This window comes from Canis lupus, chromosome 3 (genome assembly GCF_003254725.2).
Source record: "Canis lupus dingo isolate Sandy chromosome 3, ASM325472v2, whole genome shotgun sequence".
In the NCBI taxonomy this organism is placed as follows: Eukaryota; Metazoa; Chordata; class Mammalia; order Carnivora; family Canidae; genus Canis; species Canis lupus.
The window spans coordinates 40,381,750-40,407,011 of NC_064245.1; the positions used below are offsets into that span (position 1 = coordinate 40,381,750).

The 25,262-nt window shown below is 38.7% G+C and overlaps 1 protein-coding gene across 24 annotated transcripts; it reads left to right on the plus strand.

Moving 5' to 3' along the window:
- Positions 1-5: 5 nt before the first annotated feature.
- LINS1 (lines homolog 1) lies at positions 6-21,477 on the plus strand. Of its 24 annotated transcripts, XM_025436826.3 has the most exons (10): positions 9-154; positions 920-955; positions 9,717-9,826; positions 10,069-10,121; positions 13,699-14,208; positions 14,319-14,408; positions 15,246-15,387; positions 16,584-17,174; positions 18,494-18,665; positions 20,495-21,477. In XM_025436826.3, the coding sequence occupies exons 5-10, from the start codon at positions 13,777-13,779 to the stop codon at positions 21,366-21,368; spliced, it is 2,301 nt and encodes a 766-aa protein (XP_025292611.1). In that variant the 5' UTR covers positions 9-154; positions 920-955; positions 9,717-9,826; positions 10,069-10,121; positions 13,699-13,776; the 3' UTR covers positions 21,369-21,477. The 24 variants fall into 24 exon arrangements, with proteins under 24 accessions (XP_025292613.1, XP_048964355.1, XP_025292608.1 ...); XM_025436821.3 differs by lacking the exon at positions 10,069-10,121; XM_035714295.2 differs by lacking the exon at positions 9,717-9,826.
- The last annotated feature ends 3,785 nt before the right edge of the window (positions 21,478-25,262 follow it).

Here is a 25,262-nt window from a genome sequence, read left to right on the forward strand (position 1 = left end):
TTGCTAAGAGACGCCGTCCGCCGAACGGGCCCTCTGCGCATGCGGGAGGGGAGGTCGGCAGGCGCTTTCCGAGAACTACGGTGGCCGGGAGGGTGCCCCTGGTCCTTGGAGCGGCGGTGCGAAGGCTGAGTCTCCCACGCCAGATCCCCGGCAGGTAACTGGGAGCGGCGGCGAGGAAGGCGTGTGTGCGGCCGACTGAGAGGCTGGTGCAGGAGTCTAAGGTTGGGGAGGCGGCAGTCCCCAGGAAGCGAGGAGAGAGGGACGCCGCGTGCCGCCGCCCGCCCCCCCCCCCCCCCGCCCCGCAGCGCTTTTCAGGCGCGGGTGCCGGGTCCGCAGCTCGTCTTTGGGTCCCTGAGGCCCCTTTAGCTACCAGGCTGGGCTTGCCTCGCCCGGCGAGGAAAAGAAGACTCTCTTTGGGATGGCGGTGACGCTGCAAGAGCCTTCCTGCAAGGACAGGCACCCTGACGGATCTCTGACAACGGAGGGGACAGGAGACCGGACCATACGCGAGATGCACCTGTCCATTGAGTGCATGGATTCATTTAGCAAGCGTTTGTTGGCCGGGAGCTGTTTCAGCCGTTAGGGAGACAAGAGGGAACAAGGTAGATGGAATCACTTGTCCCCGTGGAGCTCTCGCTTTAACCAGGGAGACAGATAAACACAAAATTATCAGATAGGGATAACTTATACAAAGGAAGTCGAAGAGAACAATAGGATCGAGTTTGACTAGGACCTGCTGGTTAGAGAGGTAGTCAGGAAAGGTCTCTGAGGAAGTGACATTGGAGCAGCGATCTGAATGAGGAGGAGCCAACCTTGGCACGATCTGGGAGGAGGTGGGGGCGTGGGGAAGAATTTTGCTGGCAGGTAGAATCAACAGTGCAAAGCCTCTGATGCTGGATTAACCTTTGCTGTTTAACAGAAACTGCAAGAAAGAAGATCAGCGTAGTCGAGCAGAGTGAGTAAGAGGGAGGATGATTGGTAATGACGTTGCGGGTGTGGGACAGGCCGCAGATCTTTGCAGGACCTCGTAAGCCATGGTAGGGAAGTGACAGTATCGTATTTATATTCTGAAAAGATCACTGGCTGGCTGCTCACTGGAAAAAAGACTAGCTGGAGCAAGGTTACTGCAAATGTGGAAGGCCACATAGTAATCCAAACAGGCGTTGACGTTATTTTAAACTAAGTCACCTAACACACCGGACATTTGGCTAACACCAATGTCCACATAGAAAGGCCTACTTAGGGGATCCCTGGGTGGCGCAGCCGTTTGGCGCCTGCCTTTGGCCCAGGGCGCGATCCTGGAGACCCGGGATCGAATCCCACGTTGGGCTCCCGGTGCATGGAGCTTGCTTCTCCCTCTGCCTGTGTCTCTGCCTCTCTCTCTCTCTCTCTTTCTCTCTCTGTGTGTGTGTGTGACTATCATAAATAAATAAAATTTTTTTAAAAGGCCTATTTAATTATATAAAGGAAGGAATTTAATATACAATTGCTTTCATGTAAGGAGATGTTATGTGGCAGATAGGAGTCACTGCAAACACTTTGAATTTGTCCCCTGATGTTTTCTTTTACACTATCATTCATTCAAGAGTACACGTTTTGGTGCTTTCCTCATGAGCTACCTATTGGCTTATGTGAGCAAACAGCTCAGTCCTGCCCAGGGAAGCTCATAGTCCCAAGTGTGGGGAAAGCAAACTAGAAAATAATTATAAACAATGCAACGAGGTAAATACTGAGTATAGGTAGTATAGGCAGAGGGAACACTTGGCAGGGCCCCCCTAATACTGAGTTGGATATGTAAAAAGTTTCCCAGGACCGCAGATTTCCAAATTAAAGGTTGGAAGTGAGGGAGAAGGTTGACTATGGCTTAGTCAGAAAGAATGTGCCAAACAAAACTTGGGAACCCTTAAAATGAACGGTTTTGAGGGCCTTAGAGGAAGCCTGTAGCTTAGTTTATGGGGTGGAATTGGTAAGGATTCCAAGAAGCAGATCTTAAAGGACTTGCCAAACTGTGTCCAGGGTTTTGGACTTTGCAGAGGTTTTTCAGAAGAAAGGGGTGCAGGGTGCACTTAGCAAGAAATCTGTTGGTTGTCTGGGGTAGAAGTGGTGTGGAGGGTGAGAGAGGATGGAGGAGAGGAAGGGTTCAGAAAGAGATCCAGATTTCTCAGTGAGAGTAAAGAGAAGTGGGGTGAGGAAGGGTCCAGAAAGAAAGAGGTCCAGATTTCTAGCTTGGATGCCTAGGAGATACAGACACCATAAACTGAGAGGTAGGAGAAAACAAGTTTGAGGGGCCATAGAAGTTGAGTTGAACTTGTGCCAAAGGTACCTGTGGGACCTCCAAGTGGAACTTTGATGGCATTTAGCTACTTGAGTATGGAGCCCAGAAGATAGCTAGACCCTAACTATGGATTCTGGAGTTGTCAGCATGGAGATAATAATTAAATACATTGAGCACCTATGAAATTGCTCTAAGAAGAGAGAGGATACAGGGGACTGAACACTTAAAGATCCCAACATTTTTTCCCCCTGATTTTATAATCTCCCCTGAAATAATTGACATACATAACTATATCAGAATAAGGCATACAGCATGATGGTTCAATTTACATATATTGTGAAATGATTGCCACGATAGATTCAGTTAGCATCCACTTTACTATAGATACAATAAAGAGAAATAAAAGAAAAAGAGAAAAAAATTTTATTGTGATAAAAACTCTTAGGATTTGCTCTCTTAGCAGCTTTAAAGCAATAGTCATCATATTGTACCTTACACTCTTAGCACTTATTTAACCTATAGTTGGAAGTATGTACCTTTTGGCCACCTTCCTCCAGTTCCCCCTCTGGCCCACCCTCTGCTTTTGATAACAAGTTTGATCTCTTTTTCTATGAGTTTGTTTAGATTCCGCATACAAGTGAGATTGTATAGTATTTGTCTTTCTCTAATTTGAATTAGCATAATGCCTTTAAGGTCCATCTGTGTTATTGCAAATGAAACTATTTTCTCATTTTTTATGGCTAGATAATACTCCCATTTTGTGTGTGTGTGTGTATCACAGTTTTTTCATCCATTTAGCTCACTTCCATATCTTGGCTATTACAAATATGCTGTTAGGAACATGGGGGTGCAGATATGTTTTTAAGTTAGTGTTTTTGATTCTTTTGGATATAGTCTGATTTGAAATTGCCATATCATATGGTAGTTTCATTATTAATTTTTTAAGGACCCTCCATACTGCTTTTCCCTAGTGGCTGCACAAATTTACATTGCCACCAGCAGTGCACAAAGATTCCCTTTTCTCCACATCTTGCCAGCATTTGTTGTCTTCTTTTGATGATGGCCATTCTTAACAGCAGTGAGGTGATATCTCATTGTAGTTTTAATTTGCATTTCCCTAATGAATGGTGATATTGAGCAACTTTTCACGTACCTTGTTGGCCTTTTATATATCTTATACGGAAAAAGGTCTAGTTAGCTCCTTTGACCATTTTTAAATTGGATTATTTATGGTATTTTGTTACTGAGTTGTATGAATTCTTTATATATTCTGGGTATTAACCCCTTATTAGATGTATACTTTGCAAACATTTTTTTCTATTCCTCAGGTTTTCTTTTAATTTTGCTGATGATTTATTCAACTATGCAGAAGCTTTTTAGCTGGATATAGTTCTACTCGCTTATGTATTTTGTTGCTTGTGCTTTAGGTGTCATCCAAAAAACTCATTACCAACACCCATGTCAAGGAGCTTTATTCCTATGTTTTCTTCTAGGATTTTCATAGTTTCAGGTCTCATATCTAAGTCTTTCATCCATTTTGAGTTAATTTTTGTTGGGTGTAGATACGGGTCCAATTTAATTCTTTTACATGCAAATATCCAATTATCTCAGCACCATTTATTGAAAATACTCTTTTCTGCATTGAATATTCTTGGCTCTCCCATCAGATATTAATTAGCTCCATACGTGGGGATTTATTTCTGGGCTCTCAAATCTGTTCTGTTGGTCTGTTTTTATGCCAGTACCGTACTGTTTTGGTGACTGTAGCATTATAGTGTAGCTTGGAATCAGGAACTGTGATGTCTTTGTTCTTTCTCAGGAATTTTTATTTATTTATTAATTTATTTTTTAGGCTACTTGGAGTCTTTTGTGGCTCCATATAAATATTAGGAGTATTTTTTCTACTTCTGTAAAAAATACTATTGGACTCTTAGGAGGGATGACATTGAATCTATACATGGTTTTTGGTAGTATTGACATTTTAACAATATTAATTCTTCCAATCCAAGAACATAGGTTACTTTTCCATGTATTTGTGCCTTAGAATTCTATTTTTTTTAAGTTTTTATTTATTTATGATAGTCACAGAGAGAGAGAGAGAGGCAGAGACAGGCAGAGGGAGAAGCAGGCTCCATGCACCGCGAGCCTGATGTGGGATTCGATCCCGGGTCTCCAGGATCGCGCCCTGGGCCAAAGGCAGGCGCCAAACCGCTGCGCCACCCAGGGATCCCTGTGCCTTAGAATTCTTTCATCGGTGTCTTGTGATTTTTCAGAGATCTTTCCCCTCCTTAATTACATTTGTTCCTAGGTGTTTTATTATTTTTGATGCTATTATAAATGGGATCAATTTCTTTTTTTTTCCAGAAAATTTGTCATTAGTGCATGGAACTACTACTGATTTTCATATTTAATTTTGTATCCTGAAACTTCAACTGAATTTATTGATATTAGATCTAACATTTTTTTGGTTGAGTCTTTAGGATTTTCTTTATATGGAATCATGTCATCCCCAAATAGAGACAATTTTACTTCTTCCTTTCCAATTTTGATACCCTTTATTTCATTTTCTTGTCTGACTGTTCTCCCAAGGAATTCCAATATTGGAGCATGCTAGGGCATGAAGAAAGGTGAAGAATAGAAGTAGGAGGGCAAAGGGAAGATGTAAGATGCTCTGCAAGATATCCCTTTCCCCTCTATCTTTCTAGGAGAGGGAGGTCCTCTTGTAATTATAGTGGACCAGCTGTAATGGCCTGATGGTAGACAGGGATGATGGAAACCTCTATCCTTTTGTCTTCCAGGCCTTCTCAGTGCCTTAGCCACCCTCATCAGCCTCCCCTAATGTTGGCACTACCCTCGAGTGGTCTGAACAGGTTAGGTAGATTCTAACCACTCATTTATTTATTTGGATAAAATGATTGCTATCTTATTTATTTATCAGAATCCTAAAAGATAGCCTTTGTTCAGAGTGCCTCAGCTTCTGCCTCTAGAATCACAGCATCGTCATTAATGGGGCAATATACAGTATGACCAGTTGGGCTGTGATTACATTTGAACCTATTGTTGCACTAGGCCAAAGCCCAATTTTGAATTGGGCAGAGTTGATTGACAAACTATAATAGTTTTTCATATAAAGAAAAGCATTTTTTTATTGAAACATCAACCATGAAAGTAATTACTTTTCCAAATTTAATATAGGTTGCCTAAGAAAATCTCCTAAAAAAAATAGTGACACTTTTATTGTTATTGTTTTCTGCAAAGAAGGATTAAATCACTAGCAGCTGGTTTTTTGATAATTTTGAAATTGAGTGATGGCAAAATGTCTTTTAATGAATAGACTATGCCCTTAAAATCTACCTAGTTTTCCGTAGGAATATTTTTTAAGAAAATATTTTGTAACATTATTTAAAATACCATTATGCTCAGTTTTTGGTCTAGAAATTTTTTAAATTAAAGTTCTAAAAAAAATAAAATAAAATAAAGTTCTAAAAATAAAGTTCAAATACATTTATATTTAGTTGATATTAGTGAAATCCTATGCATATTAATGCTTGGGATCAGAAGGCTGATGTCCATAGCTGCAATTATTATATATATATTTTTAAGATTTTACTTATTTATTTTAGAAGTAGAGAGCAAGCAGGGGCAGGAACAGAGCAAGAGGGACAAGCAGACTTCCTTGCCAAGTGTGCAGCTGCCATGGGGCTCGATCCCACAATCCTTAGATTATGACCTGAGCCAAAGTCCAGAGTCAGATGCTTAATCGACCTCTGAAATTATTTTATATATATGTGTGTGTGTGTGTGTGTATTTAAAGATTTTATCTATTTATTCATTAGAGACAGAGAGAGAGAGAGGCGGAGACACAGGCAGAGGAAAAATCAGGCTCCATGCAGGGAGCCTGACGTGGGACTCGATCCCAGGACTCTAGGATCACGCCCTGGGCTAAAGGCGGCGCTAAACCACTGAGCCACCAGGGCTGCCCTGAAATTATTATATTTCTAATTGAATTGTTAATTTGAGAAATTGTAGATTCACGTGCAGATGTAAGAAATTATACAGAGAGATCCTGTGGACCCTGTGACGAGTTTCTCCAATGGCAGCATCTTTCATAACTGTCATATCAAAACCAGGATATTGACATTAGTATAATCCACTAATCCTGTTCAGATTTCCTATTTTACCTCTAATCATTTATCTATGTGTATATTCAGTTCTATGCAGTTTTTGTTTTGTTTTGTTTTGTTTTTGTTTCTGTTTTTTAGTTCTATGCAGTTTTAATCACATATATCGGTTAGTGTTGTCTTCACCAGTTCCATGATTACAAGGATCCTTGTGGTGGCCTTTATAACCCTACCCACTAAGTGGATGGGGGCCTGCCTAACCTCTGACAACCACTAATCTGTTCTCCATCTCTCTAATTTTGTCATTTCAAGAATGTGACCACATGAGGCACCTTCGTGGACCAGTGGTTGAGCATCTGCCTTTGGCTCAAGTTGTGATCCTGGGGTCTTGGAATTGAGTCCCACATCAGGCTCCCTGCGGGGAGCTTGCTTCTCCCTTTGCCCATGTCTCTGCCTCTCTCTCTCTCTCTCTCTCTCTCTCTCTCTCTCTCTGTTTCTGTCTCTCATGAATAAATAAAATCTTAAAAAAAGAAAAGAATAGAACCACACAATATGCAACCTTCTGTGATTGCCTTTTTTTTCTCTTAGGTTATAATTCCCTAAAAACTATCCAAATTATTGCGTGCATCAATAGTTCTTTCCTTGTTGCTGAGTAGTATTCCAGTATGGTATGGATGTGCAAACCATTCATGCATTGAAGGACATTCGGGTTATCTCCAGTTTTTTGCTATTATGAACCTGCTGTGAACTCTCATGTACAGTTTTTTGTGTGAATATAAGTCTTAATTTTGCTGGAATAAATTAAGTAATAATTAAGTAATTACACACTGCCCAGGTATGTAATTACTAGGTTATATGTTAGATGCAACTACTGCATTGCAAAATTGACCAGAAAGTACAGAAATTTCCCCCCTCCCCTGTATTATCAACACCCCCCCCCCCACCAGAGTGATATATTTGTTATAATTGATGAACCTACGTTGACACGTCATTATTACCCAAAGCCCATAGTGCGTGCTAGGGTTCACTCTTGGTGATGTACATATGTACATTCTCTGAGTTTGAACATACAGTGGTACACATCCATCATAATAGGATCATACAGTCTTTTCCCTGCCCTAAAAATCTGTGCTTCACCTGTTCATCCCTTTCCAGCACCCTAGCCCCTGGCAACCACTGATCTTTTTACTGTCTCCATAGTTTTACCTTTTCCAGAATGATGTATAGTTGGAATCATAGAGTATATAGCCTTTTCAGATTGGCTTTTTTTTACTTAGTACTACACATTTACGGTTCCTTCATGTCCTTTCATAACTCGATAGCGTTTCATTTTTAGCACTGAATAATATTCCTTTGTCTGAATATACCACAGTTTATCCATTCACACAGTGAAGGACATCTTCACTGCCTCCAAGTTTTGGAAATTATGAGTAAAGCTGCTCTGTACATCTGTGCAGGTTTTTGTGTTGACATAAATTTCCAACTCCTTCAAGTAAATACCAAGGAGCGCTATTGCTGGAACATATGGTTAAGAGTATGTTTAGTTTTTTAAAGTAACTACCAGACTGTTTTCCAGAGTGACTAACTATATCATTTTATAATCTCAACAGCAATGTAAGAGTAGTCTGGTTCTCCATATCCTCTCCAGAATTTGGCGTCATTAATTTTTATTTCAGTTACAGTGATAGTGGTATTTACTGTGATTTTAATTTACATTTCCCCAGTGGCTAATGTGGTTGAACATCTTTTTGTGCACTTTTTTGCCATCTGTATACTCTCTTCAGAGAAAGGTCTGTTTATGTCTCTTGCCTGTTTCTATTTATTACTATCTTTTGAAATACTGAGTTTTGAGAATTCTTTATATATTGTAGGTATTAGCCCTTTGTTGGATATGTGAATAGCAAATATCTTTCTTAGTCTATAGCTTGTCTTTTCATGCTCTTAATAGAGTCCTTCACAGAGCAAATGTTTTTAATTTTCTTGAGGTCCAGTTTATCAATTTTTACTTTATAGAGTTCTGCTTTGGGGTCACATTTAAGACTTTTTTTGCCTAGCCTTGAATCCTAAAGATTTTTCTCCTGCTTTTTTCTTTTATCCTAAAATCTTGTTTTTAAGTTTTAAGCTTGTGATCTGTTTTAATTTTTGTAAAAGTTTGAAATTATTTTAAACGAGGAAAAACCAAGGTCTTAGTCACCTATATTTATACTGCCTTTATTTTTTTCTTAAAGATTTTATTTATTTATTCATAAGAGACACAGAGAGAGAGGCAGAGACACAGGCAAAGTGAGAAGTAGCCTCCATGCAGGGAGCCCAACGTGGGACTCGACGTGGGACTCAATCCCGGGACCCCGGGATCACACCCCGAGTCAAAGATAGACACTAAACCACTAAGCCACTCAGATGTCCCTGTACTGCCTTTAAACTGTTGATGGGCTGATAAAATATGATCTGTGGATAGTTTGGCTTTTCATCCTGGGTTTGATGTATCTTCTAAAAGTAATTTAATATAAAAATTCAATCAAATGGATGGCTTGATTAATGTTTTAACCTTTAGTTGCTGAGTGTCTTTTGAAAAAATTGATCTTGGTTTGCACTCGAAAGTTTTATAGTAATTCACCTTGAGCTTAGATATTCTGCAGCATGTGCAAATGTCTAAGGAGGAGTATTCCGATTTACAGTATTACGGGAGAAAATCTAGAAAGTGTTAAAAATTAGACTGTGTGAATTACCATTTTCACTTAGGAAGCTTATTAGAGACCCTTTATGCATCCATTGTCCTGAGAGTTAGAGCATCAGAGGAAATTTGAGGAAGACCACAGGCTTTGATATTAGTTAGACTTTGTGTGTCCAAAGCCTGGCTCTGCCACTTAACTAGCCCTGTAACTTAGTCTCTCCTTGCCTTAATTTCCTTATTTTAAAATGGATGTGATAATTATCCACCTCATAAAGCTATTGTGAAGCTATTATTTATTTTTTTTTAATTTTTATTTATTTATGATAGTCACACAGAGAGAGAGAGAGAGATAGAGACATAGGCAGAGTGAGAAGCAGGCTCCATGCACCGGGAGCCCGACGTGGGATTCAATCCCGGGTCTCCAGGACCGCGCCCTGGTCCAAAGGCAGGCGCTAAACCGCTGTGCCACCCAGGGAAGCTATTATTTAAAACAGTGTTTGGCACATAGTATGCACTCAATAAATTGTAGCAATTCTTTTTCTTTTTTTAGATTTTATTTATTTGAGAGAGCACAAGTTGGGGGAGGGGGAGAGGGAAAAGCAGACTCCCTGCTGAGCAGGGACCTTGACAAGGGGCTCCATTCTAGGACCCCAAGATCATGACCTGAGCCGAAGTCAGCCACTTAACCAACGGAGCCACCCAGGTGCCCCTAAACTTTAGCAATTCTTATTCCTGAAGCATCGATTTTGTGTGAAGGTAAGTGGGAATATATTACTTTTATATTAAGACACGTATGGTTTAGTTAGGAATAGAATACACAATTCAAATAATTTATAGCACTTAAACAGTAAAAGACTTGAGGCAAATTTTATGCTTTTATCCTCTTCGGCCACCTGGTATTCATTCTCTGCCAAGAGGTATTTTCTGAAAAAACTCTTTGAAACACTACCCATTCCTTGTCCTAATTAGACCTTTCCTAATATTTGTTTCCTTTTCAGGCTAGACAGATCTTTCACATATATCCAGTATAGCTGGTTTAAAAGCTTGTCTGGTAGGTATACCTTCCTCCAGACCAGCATGGAAATGCGCTTGAAATGTACTACCCTTGTAACAGACTCTTCAGGAAAAAAAGTGTGGTTGGTCAAATACCCTAGTTCATTTTTTCAGGATTTGTCCTTTCCTTTAATACTATTAATTCCTTAAAAAAAAAAAAAAAAAAAAAAAGCTACAATTCTCAATAGGCTACACACAGACATTTGTTTCAATGCAGATTTCTTTGGCCAGCATCAATATTTTAAAAGACATTGTAATGAAGAAGGATTGATGCTTAGTCACAGTGGAACCAGCCTAGCACCTATCCTCTTTGTACCTGTAAAGGGAAGGAAAAATTCACCCTCTACCCTTCAACATCTTCTAGCTGGACTAAGAATTAAATTTATAAGAGACAAATTAACAGAAAAAAAACAGAGTTTTATTACCTAGGCGCAGAGGCCATGGAATGACATTGACAACTAAAGATATGACCAAGATAGGCAGTTTTTATACTTTCTAGACAAAGAGACAGTAAATCTGTGAAGAATTGACAGGACAGAGAAAACTTAACTTTGGGGGCTCTAATTAAGTAAGGAATTCTTAAGAGAATTTGGATTGTGCTAGTAAAATAGTAAAAAAGTAAAAAGGGTTGTTTATATTAGCCTTCCTGGTTCTAAATGTCCTATCTCTGGACATCAGAATGTCTCTACCTCCTCTGATACTCAGAGGACACATCTCCCATGGGAGATTTATTTCCTGCATAACATAGGGTCTCAGTATCTTTCCTGCACAGGCTGTCTCTGAAGCAACTTTTATTTAAAATAATGTGCCAGAGTGACACATTTGGGGCAGCCTGTCCTTGGCACCCCTACACCTGCCTGGCATTTATTGGCCCCCAGTTCATGCTTTTCAGTCTGATTACTCACAACCACTCTTATCAAAGGAACTGGGTCCCACGATGATAGAGAACAGCCCATTTCCCCTTGAAATGGTTGCTTGCTTGTCTATGTATCTATTTATTTACTGGTATTCACTAGTTTTGCATGCTGAAATGTTTGAACCACTAGAAATCAAGGCCCCTTTATGTACGTCAAAAATAACTGAGTAACTACAATCTTATTCGTGGTAAAATTTAAGAACTTGAGATTTGTAGAAATATTATTGAAAGTGGTTTTTTTTTTTTTAAGATTGATTTATTTATTTGAGAGAGAGCGCAGGGGGAGGGGCAGAGGGAGAGAAACCCGAGCAAACTTCACACCAAGCACACAGCCCAGTGTGGGGCTCAATCCCACAACCCTAAGATCCTGACCTGAGCCAATACCAAGAGTCAGATATCTAACTGACTGAGCCGCCCAGGTGCCCCTTACTGGAAGTATTGTTACTTCTATAGCATTGAAATAAAACGCATTCCATTTGTGGCTAAAAATTACAATAATGGACTTGCACATCTGATATTAGTTAAAACCTTAAAATAGTTTATTGTCACAGAATGTTTGACATATTAAAATGTCAGTAGTTTATGTCAACTTCAATAAAAGATGCCAGCAGTTTTATTGGGAAAAATGTTATTGTCATAACTAAAATATAAGGTGAAATAAATACAATGAAAGTAGACTCAAGTAGATTATGAAAGCTAGTTTCTGATTTGTGGCAGAAAAAACTTACCAGATGATTAAGAAGATAATTTGATTCAGGCTCTTGCAACAGGGAGAATGTCCATTAAAATGGGACATCTCTCAAAGAAGAAAATGTGGGGACTTATGAAATGAGATGAGTCAAAGAGGAAGTGTAGAAGTGAGACCTATTGGGAATATGGTGAGCCCTTTCTTGGAACATTAACCATTTTTGCTTTCTGGGAGCAGTATTCTGGTAATAGAGAACATTGATCCCTAATAGATGGAACAAGGTTGCTGATAATTAGTTATGTTTCCAAGTCCTGTGGCATGTTCACCACAGTTTGAAAAGAGGATTCAAAGAAACCAAAGTCTCATTCATAATTTAAGTTAAAATCTATAGGCTTCTTAATATTTATTTTTATACTATAGGACAAAAACAAGGTAGTTTTGTCTTGTGGGGATGATCAGGAGATGAAACTCCTTAGAAGCTAATAAGGGGAGAAACCGATGGAGAGGAAGGTGTCAAGACCAGGGGCAGGTCAGTGGGTCACATTGTCGAAGTAAGACCCAATGTTAGTGACAGTCCCCTAGGACTCTTCCAGGGAGGACAGGGGGTAAAGATGGGCTGGGCATTCATAAATGAGCTGGAGTAGATGAGGGAAGTCCTTGGACTTCATTAAAGGATAAATTGGAAGCGGACAAAGTCATGACCCATACAAAATCAACTTGTATCGGCAGTTTTATTTAACTCATTAACTAATGAAAGAACTGGGCAAATGTCACAACGATTTTAAAGGAAAAGTTAAAGAACCATAATTTATGTGGAGTAAAGGAATGTTGAACTGAGTTTACAAACAGAAGTGCAACTAGCTCCCCCCTACCCCACTGCTGAGGGAAGGGTTGCCCCTCCAGCAGACAATTATTTGCATGTCTGTAGACAAGAATTATTTGCATTCCCATCAGCAATCTACAATTTACAAAGGCTCAAAGGTAATGAAAGGACTGAGCCCCAAAGGATCATATAATTCCCAGAGGCTCAGCATTCCACTGGAAGTATATTCAGGAATCTCTAGCTTCTGCCAAAGTCTTAAATTTTTCCCTGCCATGCTTGGTCTGTAAGTAACTACATTAATACTCCTATTACTCATAGTATTTCCTCTAACGGTCATCTATCAATGATTGTCCATATTCCTTGCTTTATAAGCCATGTCTGACCATCAGTGTCCTTTCCCTTTTCTCCACTCTTAGTGATCTCCATCATGACGGAGTCTGAGACAACAGGAGTGTCAAAAGCTGTATCCAGCTACAAGGACAGTGTGTTCACGTTTAGATTACTTTTGCTTAACATCTTATCTTTTTCTTGGCATGGCATTTTTCATTTTTCTCTTTACTGTTGAAAGTACTGAACAAGGATCTTCCTATTATCATTTAATTTTAAGTTGGGAATTAATCCTCAATAACCACAATAGCTTGACCACATAGCGTTCCAGCTAGGCTTTCATCTGTTAAGTTAAAGGTGGAAGTTAATGAATTGGAGGTGGCCCTGTGAGTGTCAGCCTGGGTGGTTATGCCCTTCCAAGGGACATACTACTGGCATCCAGTGGATAGAGGCCAGGAATGCTGCTAAACTTCCTACACTGCACAGGCCAGCTCCACACAACAAAATTATCCAGTCCCCAATGTCAGCAGTGCCAAGGTTGAGGGGCCCTCATGGGCCGCTGAAAAATGTTAAAGGAAAGGCAAAGTTTCTGCTCTGATAAAATTAAAAATAATTTTACAGTCTTAAATCTGTATGGAAAGCATACATTTCATTTTTATGGTCTTAAAATAATCTTATTACCAGTTTTCCATTTTAGAAATTAAGCAATCAGCGTTAGCGTTAACTTGAGAGACTAAGTGATTAAGTGGAAACAGATGCCTTTCCCCTGTAATATGATGCATATAACGTTTGTAATTTTAAAATTATTGTTCCTATTTTAGGTGTTACTGAAGAAACATCTTACAGATTTGTCGCATTTCTGAGATTAATATTTACAGTTTGGAGTTGTCAGCTTTCTCATGAGATATGTTTTGGCAGTCCCAATGGTCCCAATGAAAGCTTTCTTTGACATTTTAGAACAATTATACAAGAAGGTACTTCTGGGAGCCACACTTGAAAATGAGAGCCATGATTACATCTTTTATCTCAACCCAGCATCTTTAGATCTAGATTGCTCTACAACTACCTCTTCAGAATGCTCAAACCACCATGATGTCCAGGGCAGGCATCAGCCATCCTCTGCCAATTTGGCTTCCATTTCTGTAGTGCCTGTGCGTTTGAAGAAACACTCGCCAATATGCAGTGCCCGAGAAATAACGCTCCTTCAGTTAACAGTAATCAAAGTGATGATAACCAGAATATTGTCTGCCGAAACGGACTCCCATGCAAAGGAGAAATACAGAGATGTAATTAAAATTCTTCTAAAATCATCTGACATCGATTCTAAATTAGTAAGCCATTTGTCTTTTGGGGGTTTTTTGTTTGTTTAGATCCATCTTTTTAAAACAAAAGTTTTTAGAACATTCAGCAATCGTGGGTAAATTTATTTGTTTTCCTGTAGACCTGTTTGTTCCAAAACTCGGATAAATTGTTATGTCACATGGCTGCAAAGTGCCTTGCGCTACTTCTGTATTTCCAACTGAGGGAAAAGGTATGATAAGTAATCAAATTATGTTATTTCTTTTACAGTTTCTTTAAAATTGTTCTTTAGCACCGGATCTTACCCTTCAAGTGGTTGTATCAATAAAATGTTTGCTCATTTAATAATATATAAATCCACAAAAGTGTAAGAATACTATAATAGTGACATGTACCAAAAATTAGTCTTAAATATGTCATAAATCATTATAAATTAAATTCTTCACCCAAAGGATGGGTTTCAAGTCAGTCCATAACTTCTTTTCAGTTTCTCAAAGGAACAGGTAGGCCTCCTTCCTTTTCTCAAAAAAAAAAAATTAAAAAGATTAGGAACCTCCGCTGGAGACCAAGGCCATTTTGAAAGGTTTAATATCAATAAGTTCTAAGAATGAGCATGATGAAAAAAAAAACAAATTGAGCATCAGATTTTTCTCTTATCTCTGCATTAGTTAATAAATGTAAGCATTTACTGATTTATTTCAGCTATAATTACTTGTTCCTTTCTCAAAATAACATTTTTTTAAATACCAAAAGGTGGTATTTGTAGTAAAAAATTTGAGAAATGAGAGAACGTATGAAGAACAAAATAAAAAGCACACATCATTCTACCACCTAGAAATAATCACCACTAATGTTTTTATGTTCCCAGTTGAGCCTTTATTTCTATGGCACACTGAGCTTTTTTACTTAAAGGATATTAGGATATTTGTTTTACCAAAAACTGTACTTTTGTTTTGTTTTGCAAGCGTAAACAATGTTATATAGAGTTGTACTGTATATAATAGATAATTTGCAATTATAAAGAAAATTTTCTATTACAACTTGCTTCTTTTTGTTTTCTCACTTATAGATAACATTGAGTAATTCCTGGGTTGCTTTTTGCCAAAAAAATCTCTCTGAATACCCTGAAAATGAGAAGGTGGTATATTGCCTCTGGACCCTTACTGTTATAATAAAAGAAATCTTTAAAGATACATGTTCACAAAAAACAGGTACAAATTATGATTCCCTATGAATATCATTCTTTTGCTTCCAAGGAGCATTATGTTTATATTGAGGATTAAAACTTAATTTACAGCATCTGATCTGTCCCAAAGTATGAAAAACTAAAGAATCTCATTCCAAATTTTTTGACTGAAGATACCTTTTTGGGGATCCCTGGGTGGCTCAACGCTTTAGCGCTTGCCTTCAGCTCAGGGTGTGATCCTGGAGTCCCGGTTTCGAGTCCCCCATCAGGCTCCCTGCATGGAGCCTGCTTCTCCCTCTGCCTGTGTCTCTGCCTCTCTCTCTGTGTGTGTCTCTCATGAATAAATAAATAAAATCTTAAAAAAAAAAAAATTCTTGAAGATACCTTTTTAAAAATAAAACATCATAAGGCAAAAATTAAAGCTATTCTATATCACTTTTGATATTTGTAAAATGGATAATTAACCATGGTTATTAGCTGTTATTTGTTTGTTTCAAGTTTTTATTTTTAAGATTTTATTTCTTAGAGCAAACGAGAGTGAGCAAGCAAGCAGAAGCAGGAGGAAGAGCAGAGGGAGAGGGAGAAGCAGGCTCCCCACTGAGCAGGGAGCCCAAAGCAGGGCTTGATCCTAGGACCCTGGGATCATGACCGGAGCCAAAGGCAGATGCTTAACCGACTGAGTCACCCAGGTGCCCCTCAAGTTTTTATTTAAATTCTAATTAGTTAACATATACTGTAATACTGGTTTCAGGTGCAGAATTTAGTGATTCATCACTTAACATATAACACCCAGTACTCAACACAAGTGCCCTCCTTAATGCCTGTCACACAATTAGCCATCCCCCTCCCATACCTTCCCTCCACAACCCTCAGTTTGTTCTCTGTAGTTAAGAGTATATATTCTGGTTTGCCTCTTTTTTCTTTCTCTTCCATGTTCATCTGTCTTGTTTCTTAAATTCATATATAAGTGAGGATTGAGGATAAGGATATCTAGCTCTATCCACATCATTTCTTATGTCAAGATTACATTCTTTTTTATGGCTGAGTAATAATTGTGTATGTATACCACATCTTACTATCTGTTATTCTGTGTTCACATTAAATAAACCAAATCCATTTTTTCATCTTATAAAGTGATAATATTCATAAAAACTGAATTGCAAATTGTTTTAAGAAGCGTTTATTTTTCCTCATTTATAATTACTGTTTTTATCATTACAGAAATTTTAAAGCAGTTCCTGACTCCTTTTGATACTATTTTTCAAGTTTTTTACACTTCCTTATTTTCTCTGCATTTCAAGAGCTGTCAAGACACCTCTAAAATAATAAACAGCATGATATGTTCCCTGGAATTGCTTGAACTTCTTATAGCTTCCAGAATCCATCTGAAACTACATTTCACTTGCCAGAGGATTTTATTTTTGAAACCTTCTTGTGTGCTAGATGTCATTACCTGGCCTGTTGAGGCTTTTGTCAAAAGGAAGTTCATCATATTCATCAAAAAGTGCCTTCTCTGGAAAGTGGGTGAAGACCTTTGTTGGGGATCTGGCCCTGCCCTGATGCCACCAGACCAGCATTTAGATGTAGACATGTTGGCTTTAGCGGATGCTGTTTTGCAAGCTGTGGATTTGGGTTTATTGAAGACGTTGTCTGTCCGTGGAAAACCTCCCTGCTTTGGTGGAGATGAAGTTCAACCTGCATGTGAGTGTGTCCATGGTCCAGATCACGTGATTCTCAGAGCAGCAAGCCTACTTATCATTAAATCCTTAGAAATCAAGTTTCAAAGTTGTGCTTCAGCAAATGAAATAAAAGGTAATTCTCTGAACTCCTTTTATATGCAAAGTAATGAGGAATTGCTTATTCATATGAAGTAGTACATAATTATCAAATCTCAGGACTATAACCCCACTAATTTAATCTATATTTTATCATAATTATAATTTATCAAATTTTCTTTTAAAAAAGGATTAGGATTACATTAAGAAACATGTCAACATTTTGTGGGGTGAACTGAATTTGTATGGCATTTTTAATGACTAAAAACAGAGGTGCTATTGAGTTACCTCAAAGCAAGTGATAGTAGCCAGTTCAATTCAGATATTTGTAGTATTTCATTAGTATTTCCTTCCTAAAATTGGGTAACTACCAGTGTAGATTATCAACACTAGAAAATGAAGTGAAACTAACATGTGAGACGTTGCATCTATTAAGAAATTGTTGCATATAACTTCCAGGATCTTAACTCCACATGTCCTCCATTTCATCTGCTAAAAAGGAATAGTAGATGTCTCTAAACAAGCAGTATATAGTTTTAGTGAGAGGTTTGAATTGTAAGCAGCAACTTCCTTAAACTGCTTTGGATGTCCTCGAACATGTAATTACTATGTGTTAGATCTCATTCTCTGTGGTTATAATTTACAACACTAGGTGGCATATGTTCTATAATTCAGAGTTTTAAGTTACAGTTAAAACTCCTCAAATCCTTTTTGGCTTTTGTGCTTAATGGTACTTTCTTTTAATACTTCAAAAAAAATTTTTTTTTCCTCTTATTTTGAAGGCAAATGATTTTTGCTTGGTTGCGTTGTTGCCTCTAGTAACAGCTGCAGCATCCAGTGAAGTGCTGTCTTGCCTACTACTCATTCATTTATATGCTGTTAGCAAGAATTCATGTGACTCTAATTTCTCCTAAATAATTATCTGGCACTTGTGGCAAGTGGATAATCTGGTTGTACTTTTTTTTTTTTAAGATTTTATTTATTTGTTCATGAGAGATACGCAGAGACAGGCAGAGACATAGGCAAAGGGAGAAGCAGGCTCCCTGTAGGGATCCTGATGAGGGACTTCATCCCAGGACCTGAGCTGAAGGCAGACAGACATTCAACCACTGAGCAACCCAGGTGCCCCTGGTTGTACATTTTGATTGTATCCTTTTGAGTGACTCACTTTTTTCCTCTGACATGGTTTCCTTATTTGCAAAGTAGAGACAGTTCCTCACTCACAGGCTTTTTGAAAGTGAATTAATGATCATGCATGTTGGATTACTTGAAATGCAATAATTTTATATATAGGCAACACATTAATGCGTTCATCAGCAGTTGTCCACTCTTTGAAATTTGCATTTTTTTTTGAAGTTGATTTACAGAGTTTCATGTCTGAGTTATTGACATTCTTAAAGCCTCATCTTCAGCCCTCTCTTCAGTCACACAATCCATGTGAGTGGATCTCCAGGGTCTTCATAGAACAAGATGATGACATGCTGGAGGCCGCCAAAGCATCACTGGGCATCTACCTAAAGTTGACCAGGTTAGTATATTTTAAAGTAATTTTGCTAACTACATGCCAGCAAAGCAGAAAACATTTTTAATAATGTGCTGGACATACTATTTACTTTCCATCATTAAGGGGGAAAAAATCCCTAACAATCTTGTGGTTTCCTTATAAGTTCCAATTCCTTGCGTTACCCCTGCCCTACATAAAAATGAGATTACATTTGTGTTCTCATTATGAAAACTTGGCTGGGTAGGCAGATCTAGGGTAGTAGAAGTAGACTAGGAAGCTAGAAAGCATGGATTCTGATTTAGCTTCCATTTTACCTGTGCAATCAGGAGTAAGCTAGTATCATTGTCTGAACTTTAATTTAATTTATGTTTAAAAATGCTTTTCACCCCCAAGACTGACTCTTCCAAAATGAGCTTCCATGTGGTCATTTTTACCTTTTTAAAAAGGTGACTACAAACTTGTAAGTAACCAAAGCAACAACTCAAAATTTTCATGTTATTATACAGCTGAACTAGGGCTGATAGCAACTCGAGGCAGATACTGAGGTTGGTTATGAAGCTATGTCACTGAAGACACTGTATGCTCACCCTATTTCTGCTTTATGAAAGCCACTGTACACAGGGTCATGTCATCCCATGGCAAATGTCTGTAATTGGTTATGAAGCTCATAACTGATGACCTTTTACACTACTTCTGCTCTGCTTTATTAAAACCCTAAAGTATTTGCTTTATTTCCATCCTTTCTTGGCTTCAGAGAAAGGGATTTCTTACTAATGACCGATGGTGTAAAGCTCTGCTGCCAGTTCTTGTATTATGGCACTATTGGCAGTGGCTGCTTTCAGATTGTAAGTGTTTGAGGCCAATTTTCAAAAGGTTCTAATCAAGAACACAAAACTCCTGCATGTGATTTGAATTAGGCTCCTAAACAGTGAGATAAAAATTCAGTCTGGAAAAGCACATGCTTATTAGAATAGATCTCTGTTGTACTCAAAGCAGACTTCTTACTGCTTAGGAAAGAGAAAGCCTCAGAATTAAATCTAGAACTTTTTTCACCTCAGTGTGGCCAAAGAGGCATGTGCTCATGCCATATGTAATTTTTTTTTAATGTAACTATACTAGTTACAATAGTTTTATTGAAAAGGATAGAAATGAACACAAACTACTAGTCTAAGCAAAAAACAAAACAAAAAAAGAAATGGAATTTATTAGCTCACAATTGGAAATTCATTCCAAGGGGGCATGTTGGCATCAGACATCACTGTATAATGGGATTCAGTCGCGTCATTGATCATTGCTCTTTTTCTCTCTCTTGCAACTCTGAATTCATTCTCAGGGCTTCCAGCAATGCCTAGCTTATAGTTATCATCTCTAATAGCTCCAGCAGAAGTCCCAGGGTGGGGGGATCTGATTAGCCTGCTTGGGTCACAGATCCATGTTGGAAGCAATCATTGTAGCCAGGTGCATGAGGCACTCTGGTCAGTCTGGGTCCCATTCCCAGCCCTACTGAGGAGAGCATGGAAGGAAAGGAAGGAGGTCAGTCTCCAGCCCCATGTTACCCTGCGTAATTAGTTACTTGTAGCAATGAGGATGTTAAGACACAGGAAGACAGAGGACTTTTGTTCAGCAGACAATGACCAGAACTACCAAATTCAGTGGATTTTATTTATTTTATTGAGCTAGATTTATATAGAGTTTGTAGAGGAAGAGATTGTTTTGAATTTTTTTTCTTTTAAAAGAATACATGGATTATTAAAAGTAATCTGCTGGGGAATCTGTGGTATGTGAATTATATGTTAAAACTGTTACTTTTGTAAAAAGTCATTAATCTTGGGTCTTCTCACCTTCATTTTCAGACAGTGTAAAGCTACTGAAGGCTTGACCCAAGAAAAAGAAATGTGGAACCATCACACACATAAATATGGCTACAATCCACACTGTATTTTCTTATTCTTATTGAAAAATATAGGATTTGATTCTTCAGTTCTTCTTGACTTTTTGATTTCATCAGAAACCTGTTTCCTTGAATATTTTGTTAGATATTTAAAATTACTGCAAAAAGATGGGGCTAGTTTTTTCACAATTTGCAAATATTTTGATGTAACCGAACTTAAAGATAGCATAAATATTTGTGGTTGTAGCTCCTCACTTGTCCAAGACCGAAGCAGCAACCAAACTGAACTTAGCCTTTGGGCTGCTCTTGGTAGTCACAGAAATGCCCACGCTTCGGTCCCCTGGGCTTCCAATGCTTCTGGACCTCTGAACCAGCCTGTGATGTCCAAGGAACCCCACGTCACGCTCCAGGCTGCTGCTGGTCTGTCTCCCCCACAAGCTTCTCAAAGTCTGGTAGATTATGACAGCTCTGATGATTCTGAAGTAGAAGTCACAGACCAGCACTCAACAAACAGTAAACAAACATCTTTACAGCAAGAAGCAAAGAAGAAATTTCAGGACACAGTTAGAACAGGTCCAGATGAAAAAGAACTTAGCATGGAGCCTCAATCAAGGCCTCTGGTTCCAGAACAATCTAATATTAATATTCCCTTCTCTGTTGACTGTGACATCTCCAAAGTAGGAATATCTTACAGGACACTGAAGTGCTTTCAGGAGCTACAGGGTGCCATTTACCGTTTGCAGAAAAAAAATCTTTTCCCCTATAATGCCACAGCACTTTTGAAGTTGTTAAAACATACTGAGTCAATATATAATGAGAGCATGAACTCTTTGTAAAACAGTAGCATTTTGTTACCAGGAACTGTTTTTTCCTGCTATAAATTATGCCTTAATGAGATAATAGTAAATTAAATAAATAAATAAATAAATGTACTCGCTAAATCAAGTTTATCTTTTTGCCTTTTCAAAGTAACCTAGTGACTGAATAAGACACCTCGTCTGATACAGTTGTACATCATTTGAAATTTACAGACGTTCAAACTTTATGCAGATTTGGGATATTATATGAGTCCACTTGAGCTGCTGTAACAAATCACCAAAATTTGGCAGCTTAAAACAACAGAAATCTATTCTCTCGTAGTTCTGGAGGCTAAAAGTCTATAATTAAGGTGCCAGCCAGGCCATGCTTTCTCGCAAGGCTCTAGGGAAGAATCCTTCCCCACCCATTCTTGTTCTTTGGCAATTGTTGGCCATCCTTAGTGTCCTGTAGCTTGGAGCTGTGCCAGGACAGTCTCTTCCTCTGTTGTCACATGAGGTTTTCCTGGCGTGTCTGTATCTGGTTTCCCTCCTGGCGACACCAGCCATTGGATTAAGGTCCACTCTTATCCACTGTGTCCTCATCCTAATTTGATTATATCAACCTAGACCCTACTTCCAAATAAAGTCACATTCACAAGTTTTGGGTAGATGTGAATTTGGGAAGGGACACTATTTAATCCAGTATGCTTATTATTTCCCTCTGAGGTATTTACATGTGATGGGATATGTAAAAAACGTAAAATCTTAGGGTTTTTTTTTTGAGAGGTGATTAGCTCTCTGTATATATGTAGGTGTATGGTCTATTCTGTGAACATGAGTCTTTTTTTTTTTTTTTTAAAGATTTTATTTATTTGAGAGCACAACCAGGGAGAGTGGCAGAGGGAGAGGGAGAAGCAAACTCCCTGCTGAGCAGGGAGCCCAATGCAGGGCTCCATCCCAGGACCGTGGGATCATGACCTGAGCCAAAGGCAAACACTTGACCAAGCCACCCAAGTACCCTCATGCGTCTGTTCTTTAAAACAAAATTTTAATCACCAGGTAATTTTCCTATTTAAAATTGTTGTAATGGGCACCTGGGTGGCTTGGTCAGTTAAGCATCTAACTCTTGATCTGAGCTCAGGTCTTGATCTCAGGGTTGTGAGTTCAAGCCCTGCATAAGTAGGCTCCATGCCTAATATAATTCTATTCTGTCTTTTTGAGGGGAGGCAGTAAGGCTGTGGTCATAAGAACAAGTCAATACTGGGATGCCTGCGTGGTTCAGTGGTCGAGCCTCTGCCTTAAGCTCAGGAAATGATCCCTAGATCCTAGGATCAAGTCCCACATCAGGCTCCCTGCAGGGAGCCTTCTTCTCCCTCTGCCTGTGACTGCCTCTCTCTATGTCTCTCATGAATAAATAAATAATCTTTAAAATAAAAAAAAAAGGACAGGTCAGTACTCATTCAGGTGGAAATGAAACTAAATAGAGAATTGCTAACTAAGTAATGAGATGCTATCATTAACCAAATAGAAATGCAGAGCTCAAAAAGTTTGGTAATAGAGTTGGTATACATTGGGGCAGTTTCTACATAATTCAAGAAACACATTAAAGAGGTTATTATCAGGGATATTCAATGCACATTGTAAAAGCAAAAGACAAATATCTGGTTAAATAAGATAATATATATACTTAATAGAATACTTTAGAAAGAATGAGTTATATCCATGTTTACATCTACAGTAGAAGGCAAAAGTGAATATTACGGGCTCCCATTTGTTTAAGAAAAGGAGGACAGGTATATAAGAGAGTCCTAATAGTGGTTGCCTTGGGAAACAGATCTAAAGTAGAAAATTTGACCTTCTATATTGTTTTTTACCCTTTTATTTATTTGTTTTTAAGTGGTTACATAGATTTTTTTAAATGTAGTGAAAATAAGTTCTTTTAAGAAAAAAAAACAAAAAACAAAAAACATGATTCTTTATGCTCCTAAGGGTACATACATGTTGAATGCCTTAAAAGCCATGCTTATACAGATGTGGTTTTGAGCTATGTTTCTCCATAAGGTTCATAGGAACCATCAATCCTTTGTTATATTGAAAATGAGGGCAAGGGCCATAGGTAAACGTATGAGTGCTGGCATTTCAGTCTCTGACCCTTGGGTATAAGTCAATTTGTCACACACTCATGAAGCCCTACTAGTGGTGAAGGTGACTGATGGCTATCCTTGGCCATTCAGAATATCGAAGAGCTCTTTTGAGTTAGTCTGTAAAGGAACACCAAGCTAGTGATACTTGCAGGATGAATCCCAACTTCACCTCTTCTTCAAGCAAACACCTCCATGTATCCCAAGTGAATCTAATTTATTGTTTTAACTAAGAATAGATTAAAACAAAGTATGCGTAGAAGTATACAGCTTGGTGGATTTTCATAAAGAACATACCTTTGGAACCAATAACCACATCAAGAAACCACTGACACCCCAGAAGTCCTGCCTGGATCCCCTTCTGACCACTATCGACTGTAAAGGCAATTATCCCAAACCATAGACACCATAGACTGATTTTGCCTGGTTTTATCTTTATATAGATGGAATCATAGGATATGTGCTCTTCTATTTCTGGCTTCTTGATCATTTTGAGGGAGTGGGTTCGAATTTATTTTTTAAATAATTGCCAGATAGCTGGCCTTCAAGTATTATTAGTAACAAAATACTTTTAACACCTCCAAATTGTCTTTGGCACTCCCAACATGCAAGGATGGTGAAATTGACAAACCGGTTGAAACAAAATACAGACTTAAACAGGTTATGCAGGGCCTTGTGCAATTGGCCCCAACCGGCTTCTCCAGCCTCATCTGTTGTTTTGCCCCCTCCCCCCCACCCACTGTCAGCATCACAACCTCTTGTCTTACATATTCATTCCTCAAACCCCATCATAAATGTTGGGCCTGTGAAGCCTCCCCCACACTGTTCTGAACCATTAGGTCTTACGTGCTTTGTATTCTCTTCACTGTGCTCTTTCCTGTACTGTAGCATTTGTCACTTTATATTTTAATTGTTAATCAGTTTTCACGGGCCAAGCTCTTTTTACGTAATTCCTAGTGGATAGTATCATGTCTGTCCCATTATAAGCATCCCACAGATGTTGACTAAATGGGATAGAGCCCTTTCCAAGGACTTGATCATCTCCCAGAGGAGACAGGTGTGCAGAGGCTTACCTTTAACTCTCCCATGATACTTGCTGTGTGCCAGCCACTGTGGTAAGTGCTCTAATAATCCTCACCGTAATGTTGGAAGGCAGGTACTATTATAATACCTATTTCACAGATGAGATTAAGTAACTTGACCAAGATCACTCACCTGGCAAAGCAGCAGAGCCCAGAGAATGGATCCAGGCAGTCTGGTTCCAATGTCTTTTCATCCTCTTCTCCATGATAAGTCATGCCAAAAAGGGATGTGGGGGTCAGATCATCCAGAACGCTTGGTGCTTTGCTAAGCAGTTTTGACTGTTTTATAGACAATGGAGAGCTAATGAGGTTTTTGAGTAAATGACTGGTTTTCTGTTTGGAAAAAAGTGATTTTGGTAGCAATATAGTGGCTAGGCAGACAAGCAGCAAGATTGAAAAGAGTTCTGCAGAAGCCCACTGCCCACTAGAAGGGCAGTGGAGATGGAGAAGAGGCAGTATGGTCCTGGCTAAGCACCTGCATCCAGCTCTCTTCCTACAGAGACTCACTACGACACTAGAATAAAGGGGCCAAAATCAGGAGCAATAAGATACAAGGACTGACTCAGTAGATCTAGGAAAACTAAATTCTTAGCTGCAATGGAAAAAAGTTGAGAAGCATCCTGGTTACCAGGTGGATCCCCCTGAAGACTTAAGGAGTATCAAATACTATACTGTGAACCAAGGGTACTCAGGTACATGAGAGGCTTACT